Source organism: Phyllobates terribilis, unplaced genomic scaffold, assembly GCF_046119375.1.
Source record: "Phyllobates terribilis strain yellow unplaced genomic scaffold, ASM4611937v1 Scaffold_5__5_contigs__length_657084704, whole genome shotgun sequence".
Taxonomy (NCBI): domain Eukaryota; kingdom Metazoa; phylum Chordata; class Amphibia; order Anura; family Dendrobatidae; genus Phyllobates; species Phyllobates terribilis.
Genome location: NW_027362765.1, coordinates 70,530,526 through 70,542,764, shown reverse-complemented (window position 1 = coordinate 70,542,764; position 12,239 = coordinate 70,530,526). Strand labels below are relative to the sequence as shown.

At 43.0% G+C, this 12,239-nt stretch overlaps 2 protein-coding genes across 3 annotated transcripts in view; both read right to left on the bottom strand.

Moving 5' to 3' along the window:
• LOC141271460 (uncharacterized) overlaps nucleotides 1–12,239 on the bottom strand; it is a 549,319-nt gene that overhangs the window by 358,474 nt on the left and 178,606 nt on the right. The window lies entirely within an intron of this gene.
• Nucleotides 1–12,239, bottom strand: part of LOC141270718 (uncharacterized) — a 111,851-nt gene that overhangs the window by 7,391 nt on the left and 92,221 nt on the right. Inside the window, exon 6 of one of the 2 annotated variants that reach the window (XM_073680808.1) lies at nucleotides 11,217–11,319. In XM_073680808.1, coding sequence (XP_073536909.1) covers nucleotides 11,217–11,319 — 103 coding nt within the window. The remainder of the gene's footprint in view (nucleotides 1–11,216; nucleotides 11,320–12,239) is intronic. The other variant, XM_073680809.1, reaches the window with a different exon arrangement.

The following is a 12,239-nucleotide window of genomic DNA, read 5'->3' as shown; positions in this document are numbered from 1 at the left end:
GAAGGGATTTGCAAAGGTGGGTAGCAGAGGAGTAGCGAGGCGAGAGATGAACCAGTCGCACAGCAGAGTTAAGGATGGACTGGAGGGGTGCAAGAGTGATATCAGGTAGGCTACAGCGGAGGATGTCGCAGTAGTCGAGGTGGGAGATGATGAGGGCATGCACAAGCAGTTTAGTAGATTGAGGGTTGAAAAAAGGACGGATTCTGGAAATATTTTTCAGCTGGAGGCGACAGGAGGTGGCGAGAGCTTGGATGTGGGGTTTGAAGGACAGGGCAGAGTCAAGGGTCACTCCGAGGCAGCAGATTGCCGGTACTGGGGAAAGTGTGATGTAATTTATTGTGATAGAAAGATCAGGTGGGGAAGATATGCGAGATGGGGGAAAGGTGAGGAGTTAAGTTTTGTTCACATTGAGCTTGAGGAAGGGAGGGGAGAAGAAGGAGAATATGGCTGATAGACATGCTGGGATTCTGGATAGCAGAGAGGTGACATCTGGGCCGGAGGTGTAGATCTGGGAGTCATCAGCGTACAGATGGTACTGGAAGCCATGGGATTTTATGAGCTGTCCCAGGCCAAGGGTATAGATTGAGAAGAGTAGGGGTCCTAGGACAGAGCCTTGAGGGACTCCAACAGAGAGGGGGTGGGATGAGGAGGTAGTGTGAGACGCTAAACGTGCAGTTAGAAAGGTATGAGGAGATCCAAGATAGGGCAAGGTCTTTGACGTCAAAGGAAGAAAGGATCTGTAGTAGGAGGCAGTGGTCAACTGTGTCGAAGGCAGAGGACAGGTCAAGAAGAAGGAATACAGAAAATTGTCTGTTAGCTTTGGCAGCAAGTAAGTCATTAGTAATTTTGGTAAGGGCAGTTTTGGTGGAATGGTAGGGGGGGGGGGGCAGATTGTCAGTTGTCGAAGAGAGAGTTAGATGAGAAGTGAGAGGAAAGTACAGTATGAACGTGTTTCTCAAGTAGTTTGGAGGCAAATGGGAGCAGCCATATGGGCTGGTAGCTGGACAAGGAGGTTGGGTCGAGGGATGGCTTTTTGAGGATGGCTTTTTGAGGATGGGCGTGATTGTGGCATGTTTGAAAGCAGCGAGGAAGGTACAAGAAGTTAGTGATAGGTTGAAGAGATGGGCTAGGGATGGGATGAGTGTGGGGGTGAGGTTGGGGAGGAGGTGGGATTGGGTCGAGTACGCAAGTGGTGAGGTGTGATTTGAAGAGGAGGCGAGTGAGGTCTCCTTCTGTGATGTTGGAAAGGGAGGTTATGGGGGAAGGGCAATGGTCTGGGAAACAAAGGGGTAGTGGTGGTCAAACAGTAAAGACTTGCCGTGTTTGGTCAATCTACTACTTATTCATAAATTGGCTCTCCAGGAGTGGATGTGGAATGTGCACCCACACATTTCACCTACAGTGGGTTAGGAAAGTATTCAGACCCCTTTAATTTTTTCTCTCTTTGTTTCATTGCAGCCATTTAATAAATTCTAAAAAGGTTTTTTTTTCTCATTAAAAGTACACTCTGCACCTCATCTTGACTGAAAAAGAAAACAGAAAATGTACAAATTTTTGCAAATTTATTAAAAAAGAAAAACTGAACTATCACATGGTCATAAGTATTCAGATCCTTTGCTCAGACACTCATATTTAAGTCACATGCTGTCCATTTCCTTGTGATCCTCCTTGAGATGGTTCTACTCCTTCATTGGAGTCCAGCTGTGTTTAATTAAGCTGATAGGACTTGATTTGGAAAGTCACACACCTGTCTATATAAAGACCTCACAGCTCAAAATGCATGTCAGACAAAATGAGAATCATGAGCTCAAAAGAAACTGCCCAAGGAGCTCAGAGACAGAACTGAGTCAAAGCACAGATCTGGCAAAGGTTACAAAAGAATTTCTGCATTACTCAAGGTTCCTAAGAGCACAGTGGCCTCCATAATGCTTAAATGGAAGAAGTTTGGGTCCACCAGAAGTCTTCCTAGACTTGGCCATCCAGCCAAACTGAGCAATCGTGGGAGAAGAGCCTTGGGGAGAGAGGTAAAGAAAAACCCCAAGATCATTGTGACTGAGCACCAGAGATGCAGTAGGGAGATGGGAGAAAGTTCCACAAAGTCAACTATCACTGCAGCCCTCCACCAGTTGGGCCTTTATGGCAGAGTGGCCCGACGGAAGCCTCTCCTCAGTGACATATGAAAGCCCGCATAGAGTTTGCTCAAAAACACATGAAGGACTCCCAGACTATGAGAAATAAGATTCTCTGGTCTGATGAGACGAAGATACAACTTTTTGGTGATAATTCTAAGCGGTATGTATAGAGAAAACCAGGAACTGCTCATCACCTGCCCAATACAATCCCAACAGTGAAACATGGTGGTGGCAGCATCATGCTATGGGGGTGATTTTCAGCTGCAGGGACAGTACGACTGGTTGCAATTGAAGGAAACATGAATGTGGCCAAGTACAGAGATATCCTGGATGAAAACCTCTTCCAGAATGCTCTGGACCTCAGACTTGGCCGAAGATTCACCTTCCAACAAGACAATGACCCTAAGAACACAGCTAAAATAATAAAGGAGTGGCTTCAGAACAACTCTGTGACCATTCTTGACTGGCCCAACCAGAGCCCTGACCTAAACCAAATTGAGAATCTCTGGAGAGACCTGAAAATGGCTGTCCACCAACGTTCGCCATCCAACCTAGGGGAACTGGAGAGGATCTGCAAGGTAGAATGGCAGAGGATCCCCAAATCCAGCTGTGAAAAACTTGCATTCCCAAGAAGACTCATGGCTGTACTAGCTCAAAAGGGCGCTTCTACTCAATACTGAGCAAAGGGACTGAAAACTTATGACCATGTGATATTTCAGTTTTTCTTTTTTCATAAATTACATTAATGTGTACATTAATGAGAAAAAAAAGAACTTTTTAGAATTTACCAAATGGCTGCAATGAAACAAAGAGTGAAAAATTTAAAGGGGTCTGAATAATTTCCGTACCCACTGTATACCAACATGTGTTCTGGCTCATTTCTTTGGTTTTGCTGTAGTTTTTTGTGCTTTATACATATAGAGGCGTGGCTCCCTCTTTTTGGGCTGTGCATTTGGTCTTTAAACAACTGCCCATGTAAAGCTATAAACAGTCAAGTCTGGGCCCTGCTCTGCCCCCATCTATTTTGAGGCCTACTGGCATGTAGAGAGGAGAACTACAAGAATTAGAGATGATCATGATCGGGTAAACCTTGTCTTGGTGGGATGGCTTTTATGGTCTTTTGATCAAAATTGTGTCACCTAAGTACCCTATGTAATTTACATGTACTATTAATATTTATTTACTTACTGCACGGTATTTGCTCAGTTTGCTTTTTATCCTAGGTTCTGGTTGCAAGGCTGCATCGCTGCTGTTCAAAACCTTTACACAGCGAGCCATGAAAGATATGTACTGTACATGACCATAGTTGTTGCTCTATGGTGCAGAGAAAGTGTCCACGTCGCCCTACACATGTGAGCACAGACCAGGCACCGCTATCTGTAAGAAATAATGGCATCTTCCGGCAAGGATGAGAACACACCATCATTTCTCAAAATTCTGTGGAGTTCACCAAGTGGTAAATCAGTGACGGCACCAACAGCAACTTGACCAGGTTGGAGTTGAGTTTGGCACAAGTTGATGACTGGGAGTGTACACCTGTTTCATTGTCACACAGTCAGGGATGGATGTCTGACAGTGAGATAGAAATAGAGGAGTAGGAGTATGAAAAACTGTAGGAAAATAGAGTAGAAATCCGGCACTCTCACATGGATGAAAACTTTATTTTCCAAAAAAAATACATTAAAATTATCCAGCACATGGAAAACAAGAAACTATTCTGATGCATATATACGGGGAAAAACAGGAAAACAGGATCAGGTGAATCATTAACTTATTCGGTCATGGAACTGAATTCGACAAAGTTTGCCAATACATTGCACATTATTAATTAAAAGGAATACACCAAATAATACAATGGAGAATAAAAAAATTACATTAATTGAATAAGGATCCATATGCATAAATAGAAAATCTCCTTAAGGCTGTGTTCACATGATGCGTATTTCATGCGTTTCCGCTGCGTTTTTGCAGTTGCGTAAACGCCGCGGAAACGCATGAAAAACGCATGGTAGAAGGGAAGCAATGTTCCCCAATGGAAATCCGCATGTGCTGTGCCCATGATGCGGATTTTTCCGCAGCGTTAACGCTGCGGTCAAAAATCCGCAGCATGTCAATTAATTTTGCGGAAACGCGGCGATTTCGCCGCCATTGACTTGCATTAGAACGCGCCAATTCCGCAAGACAGCATTTGTACTTGCGTAATTGGTGCGTTCTAATGTGCGGATGGTACCCGGGTGTAGAGGAGAGGAGAGTCTCATCCACACCCAGGTACCATTAAAAAATCTGTAAAAGAAGAATAAAATAAAAAATAAATGTATTCTTACCATCTGTCGGCCCGCGCTCCGCTCCTGCTTGGTTCCCGGCACTTGCAGTGAGTTGTAGGACCTGCGGTGACGTCAGAGTCATGTGACGGGTCACGTGACGCTGACGTCGGCAGGTCTTTCAATTCAAAGTTGCCGGCGAGGGAGAACAGATTGAGCAGGACAGCGCGGGCCATCGGAGGTAAGTATATACACTCTCTCGGTTCACACTGTATAAATCCATGCTGTTTGCATGGATTTATATAGTGTGACCTAGTTATCAAGCACTTTCCAGGTGATGCTAACATCGCCTGGAAAGCGCTTGTCAATCTGCATGCGGAAACGCATGTGAATCTGCATGCGGATCCGCATGTATTCTGCAGGAAAAACGCATGCACAATCTGCATGCGTTTTTTCTGCCAGGGAGATGCAGAAATTTTCTGCTTCATTTCTGCATTGTGTGCACATACCCTAACTAGTAATGCGGAAATAGAACTTGTTTTTTATTCAATCCTTATGGAACACTTGTATCCAACTTGAAGATCCAGAAGGCTTCAATGCTAAATACTTTGCAGCGATGATTGCCACCTTGAGTGGGAGGATTAACCCTTTCAATCCCTTGCATAGTGAACCCAGTAGGATCTGAATTATGAATGGATGTAAAATAAAATGGCAGATTCATTATGTGATACGCTGCCTATATCCGATAGGGGATGCCTAGTATGCATTTTTAGGGGTCCAGTTGTACACCCTACATATTGTAATTTGCAAATGTTGCAAGATGCTAAATTTATAACAAACAAAAGCGGTGTTACAGTTGAGGTATTGTTGGATGGTATAATTATTACCTTTAGAAAACTAAGAATGATTTGGAATTCCACATGGCAGAACGGCAAGTACAAATTGAATGCCTGCATTTATTGGAATCTTTCTGCTGTATCCATGTCAAAGTTTTATGAGGATTTTCTAAAAATAAACTAGGAGAGAGAAGTTTACCTATGGAAAACACATTTTATCCCTGGTTCTAGAATTTTAGCAAATTTTGACAAATAAGAAAAAATTTACATGTAATATTACACATTGATTGAAAATCATTACAGTAAGATGTTGAAAATACTGCCTGGTATTGGATATTATTTTGTCTATTACGATATTCTAAGAGTAAATTGCGATCTTTTTGAGCAACAATATTTTAGCGATATTAATAGACCATTTTAGATAGCCTCTCTCAACCAAACCTTATTCCAAATTATTGGACTGTCGATAAGAGGTGGTAGTGACCTGTTCAGATTGTGCATCATCCTTTAAATTTAGGTCCAAAATATCAATACTATAATTCTGATATGAGTATTGGTGTTGATCGAGCACTGAAGTGCTTCGCACTCAAGTTGAGCACATCCGACATGCTCAACTTGAGTAACGAGCATAATGGAAGTGAATGGCAAACTCGAGCATTTTTCCAGAAGATGGGAAAATGGTCTCATAATTCAAATCAACTTCTTACTGGACCTGAGCACTCGAGCAGCTTGCAGTTCCAAGCATCGCGTTGTGCTTGATCAAACAGCCCAATGCTTGGACGAGTATCGAGCAGTTCCGAGCACGCTCGCCCATCACTAATGAGTATGTAAAAGACAAATTCACTAAATTCAGAAAATTAGACTGATGTCACCGCTTTTCAGAGCCGCCGGGTCTCGCACAGCGCTGAGTGACGAGGAAGTGGCTCTTTGCAAAGACTATGGAGCCTCATAACAAAAACACAGACATGTAAGCAGCACCATAGATTATAATGGGTGTGCGTGTGTACATGTCTCCGGTATGCGTGAAAACGGACGAGACACGTACCAGAGACAAGTACATGTGAAGGAGGACTTAGACAAATTTTGAACACCATCGTTTTTTTCCCCCTCGATCCTACTGACACATTGCCTTTCAAGTGAACATGATACATGCTGCCTAATCCATGGTCAGCATGTATCAGGTACTCTGTCTCGCCGGAGATTGAGCCACATGGATGACTAGTCGCACAGATGGCCTATGTGTGCATATAGGCAGAGGTCTGTCAGTCACTGTCAGCGGGCGGGGAGAAGCTGCCGGGGAGCCGTCTGTATGACTAGTCACCAATGCATCTCAGCCCCCGGCGGCTATTAACAGTATGTTTTTCTCTGAAATGCTACAGTGTTTCAGCGTACAACATACAGTACAGACCAAAAGTTTGGACACACCTTCTCATTTAAAGATTTTTCTGTATTTTCATGACTATGAAAATTGTACATTCACACTGAAGGCATCAAAACTATGAATTAACACGTGGAATTATATACTTAACAAAAAAGTGTGAAACAACTGAAAATATATCTTATATTCTAGGTTCTTCAAAGTAGCCACCTTTTGCTATGATGACTGCTTTGCACACTCTTGGCATTCTCTTGATGAGCTTCAAGAGGTAGTCACCAGAAATGGTTTTCACTTCACAGGTGTGCCCTGTCAGGTTTAATAAGTGGGATTTCTTGCCTTATAAATGGGGCTGGGACCATCAGTTGTGTTGTGCAGAAGTCTGGTGGATACACAGCTGATAGTCCTACTGAATAGACTGTTAGAATTTGTATTATGGCAAGAAAAAAGCAGCTAAGTAAAGAAAAATGAGTGCCCATCATTACTTTAAGAAATGAAGGTCAGTCAGTGCGAAAAATTGGCAAAACTTTGAAAGTGTCCCCAAGTGTAGTTGCAAAAACCATCAAGCGCTACAAAGAAACTAGCTCACATGAGGACCGCCCCAGGAAAGGAAGGCCAAGAGTCACCTCTGCTTCTGAGGATAAGTTTATCCGAGTCACCAGCCTCAGAAATCGCAGGTTAACAGCAGCTCAGATTAGAGACCAGGTCAATGCCACACAGAGTTCTAGCAGCAGACACATCTCTTCAACAACTGTTAAGAGGAGACTTTGTGCAGCAGGCCTTCATGGTAAAATAGCTGCTAGGAAACCACTGCTAAGGACAGGCAACAAGCAGAAGAGACTTGTTTGGGTTAAAGAACACAAGGAATGGACATTAGCTCAGTGGAAATCTGTGCTTTGGTCTGATGAGTCCAAATTTGAGATCTTTGGTTCCAACCCACCGTGTCTTTGTGCGACGCAGAAAAGGTGAATGGATGGACTCTACATGCCTGGTTCCCACCGTGAAGCATGGAGGAGGAGGTGTGATGGTGTGGGGGTGCTTTGCTGGTGACACTGTTGGGGATTTATTCAAAATTGAAGGCATACTGAACCAGCATGGCTACCACAGCATCTTGCAGCGGCATGCTATGCCATCCGTTTTGCGTTTAGTTGGACCATCATTTATTTTTCAACAGGACAATGACCCCAAACACCTCCAGGCTGTGTAAGGGCTATTTGACCAAGGAGAGTGATGGGGTGCTACGCCAGATGACCTGGCCTCCACAGTCACCACACCTGAACCCAATCGAGATGGTTTGGGGTGAGCTGGACCGCAGAGTGAAGGCAAAAGGGCCAACAAGTGCTAAGCATCTCTGGGAACTCCTTCAAGATTGTTGGAAGACCATTTCCGGTGACTATCTCTTGAAGCTCATCAAGAGAATGCCAAGAGTGTGCAAAGCAGTCATCAAAGCAAAAGGTGGCTACTTTGAAGAACCTAGAATATAAGACATATTTTCAGTTGTTTCACACTTTTTTGTTAAGTATATAATTCCACATGTTAATTCATAGTTTTGATGCCTTCAGTGTGAATGTATAATTTTCACAGTCATGAAAATAAAGAAAAATCTTTAAATGAGAAGGTGTGTCCAAACTTTTGGTCTGTACTGTATATGGCTGAGATCGTACATCCAATGCCTAATACATGCTGGCCATGGTTTGGACAGCATTTAACAAGTGTCAGATTCACTTTAAGTACTAAGGACCCAATTATTTAAAGTGCTTACACACCAGTCTTCTGGCAAAAAACACTCTGAAAAGATGCTAAATTTTTACAAATTGTGAAGTTATGCAAAAATTTTGCAATTTTTGGCGTTTTCATGCCAGTCCCAGCAGCTCCTCCAAAGTGAATGAAGCACAGACAGGGATTGGTGGTGGCCAACAAATTCATCAACACTTATGCAGTTCCTGACTTGAGTATCATTTCTGGTGAATTCATTAAGTGATGTGCATCTTAGCTCACCTCACGCCTTGATTCAAACTAGTGTGCACAGAGACAGTCATTATGGACCAGCCTCTAAATCTTTAAGCATAAAATCCACATTAAAAGGTCCATGTGAACATACTCTGAAAAAATCAACACCTGAAGTTATTCTCAGTGACTGAGTAGAATCTGTGACTTCTCTGCATTTAGTAGTCTCTAGAGATCGGCAAACCAGAACGATAAAGTTCAGGGTCAGTAACGGATACCTAGTGTCCATGCACGGATCCTGAACACAGACTTAACCCAGAAGTCTGTGTTACTGTTCGGGGTCGGATGCAAAAACAAGGTTTATTGAAAGGCAGCCAGTCAACAAGCTGTTACTGTGAAGGCACTTCTGGCCCCATCACAGCCATGTCAAGTATTAGCTGGCGCAATATGTATAAGAAAAATAAACAGACATGGGATCTTCCCTAATTTTGGTAGCAAGCACAGGTAAAATAGACAGCTGCTGGCTGAAGCCCTCAGCTGTCTGGTTTATCTTGGCTGGTTATCATAAACAGAGGGCCCTCACGGTATGTTTTTTTTAAATTATTTAAATAAATTGAAAAAATACGATGTGGGTCCACCCCATTTTTCATAACTAGCCAAGCTCAAGCAAATAGCTGAAGGCTGCTATTCTCAAGCAGTGACTGACTCTGGATATCTGGCTCTCCCCAGCCTAAAAATAGCAGCCCGCAGCCGCCCCAGAAAAGACCCATGCATTAGATGTGCCAGTACTGGCACTTTGCCCAGCTCTTACCGCTTGCCCTGGTGCGTTGGTAAGAGGGGTAATATTTGGAGTTGATGTCAGCAGAGTAATGTCCTCTCACATTAAGCCCAGAGGTTAGCAATGGGGCAGTGTCTATCAGACACCCCTATTACTAACCCCGTAAGTAAAAAGAGCAAGAAAAAAAAAAAAAAGAAAAGCAGGAAAAAAATATTTGAACAAAACCCAACTCCCCCACAATTTTCCTCTTTCCTCCATTTATTTAAAAAAATAAAAAGTGTAAGTGCCAGGCTCGAGGTCTCTTATTAGTCGGACACTCGCGCTGCCCTTCTGAGAATTCTGAGAACTGGCCACTGTGAACTGAGATAACCTTACAGAGGTCACCTCAGTTCACAGCAGCTGGGTGTGTCTGCGGCGACTGCTCCAGTCTATAGCGCTGCGTTCTCTGAACGGAGCTCCATAAACTGGATGAAAAAGACTGGGATCGTCGTGGGACCTCCATTTGGACTACGGTGGACTGATGTGTATTTTTATTTTTTTTTAAACAAATGGGGAAAATAAGGAAATTGTTGGGGAGGTTTTTTTTTTTTTTCAAATAAAGATTTTTTTCCTATGTTTATTTTCTCTTTTTACTTGCTGGGTTAGTAATGAGGGTGTCTGATAGACGCCTCTCCCTTACTAACCTGTGGGCTTGATGACAACGGACATCAACGCCAAAACCATTACCTCGCTTGCCAATGCACCAGGGCAAGCGGGAAGAGCAGAGGCCAAGTGCCGGAATTGGCGTATTTGATGGATAAGCCATTTCTGGGGCGGCTGAGGACTGGTGTTATTAGCCTGGGAGGGGGCCAATATCCATGGCCCCTTCCAAACCTATTAATGTCAGCCCGCAGCTGTCTGCTTAGCCTTTGGCGGTTATTAATTTTTAATAACCAGTAAAGGCTATACAGACATCTGCAGGCTGATATTAATAGGCTGGGAAGATCCATGGATATTTGATGGATATTGGCCTCTTCCCAGAATAATAACACCAGCCCCCAGCTGTCAGCTTTCCCTAAGTTGGGTATTAAAAATAAAGAGGAAGTGATACCATTTTTTTCCTTTAATTTGTTTATTTAATGGACAGTAAACTACATACACATTGCACTAATTATACATCTCACTGACATATTTCTTACTATTCACAGGCGCTGGCTGGTGAGTACTCTCATCAGTGTCGTCTGCTCTCGCTGCTATTAGTTAGACCAGGCGTACGACGATGAGAGTAGTAGTCATCAGTCTACCCCTGATTGGCGGTAACCTTTTCACCGCCAGTCACAGCTGTTGGCTCACACGCTGTCATCGTAAGCTAAACCACCGACTCCTAAATCCCCCTGACTTTCGTCTCCGACTCCACAGCACTGCCTCACTACTGAGCATGTGCATGAAGTGCAGCACAGATTTATCTCAACTAAAAGGCTAAATCCTTAAATCAGGAATAGATAGAATAGACATTTATTGGACATTTCGTAACTTTCCCAAATTCTTATGAAAATATTTACAGCACATACTGCATTAAACTACCGTACCAATTTATGATATATTTTAGTTGTCGGCCCATTTTATACCGACTCCAACGCCTTGGTGGGAACTTCGATACCCAGCGACTGTGACCGGCAGTGACTTCAATAAGGTTACAGACGGTCAGAGCCAGTGTTTCCCACATTGTCACTCAGATGACAGCGTGGGAATCGCTGGATGTTTGGGGCCCCCATTTACTTAAATAGGGTTTGGAATAATGTTCGGATACTGGTACGGTACCTGAACCGAACTTTATTATAAGGTGCGGCTGAAACCGTTGGACCCGAACATACACGGGTCCATCCATCCATAGATGTCACTACTCACCTGTGCAGTTATATGTAGGAATCTCCTCTTTACACCACTCATCACCCCTCACATAAGTCTCTGTAGTATTAATATGGGTTAGATCCTTACCCTGAAACAAAGACTGTAAAAGTCACTGACAGAGGGAGAAGTCATCAGAAATTATGTAGAAAAACAGAGAAGATCATCTAATGTCTGTGATCCACTTTATCCAGTCATCTCCACCAAGTATAAAACATACACTGAATGGCCACATTACTAGAGACACCCATCTAGTAGCAGGTAGGATCTTCTTTGCCCTTCAGAACCTCAGCAATTAATCGCGTCATAGATTGCACAAGGTGTTGAGATTGTTCCCCAGGAATACTGGCCCGTGCCAACAGGATAGGTTCTTGTATTTATATTTTTTAACTCTCCATATGTGGTTTGCCATCTATGTATTTTATGCTGCCTAACTAATCTAATATGTAAAGCTCTATCATACCATTTACTGGTTGTTATATATTTACATGTTGGAGCTACATGAACGATATATTGGTTACTTTACATATTATTTAGGTGCAGGTGCTCCACCTTTGTATCATCTGTGGTGTGCCTTGTTTTTATTTATTTTTGTGCATTTGTGTCTTTTATATGTCTGCAATAAAGTCTTGGCAATTCTCAACTTGGGCCATGTAGTTGGTTGTTGCTTCAGAAAAGGTACATGGATTTATGCTGTTTGAGTCAAATTCTGACCCTCCCAACATCAATGTGAATTTATCCAAGCAAACAATGTTTCCCGCTGGTCACTGATAATTTTGCCCAGTGAAGATTTTTCCCATTTTGTTTCCGTTGGTCGGTAATGACAGTGTAACTGGTCTCCAGCTGCTATCACCCATCAGTTCTAAGGAATGATGACTGCATCCACACACATTAGCTGAACACTAGCGCAGTATTCAGCTGCAGTCTGTATAACTGCACCACATGTTCTCACAACTATTGTTCACATTTTCCTTCATATGTTGTTGAAATCCAATACCACTGGATATATTTCATTGCTCACAT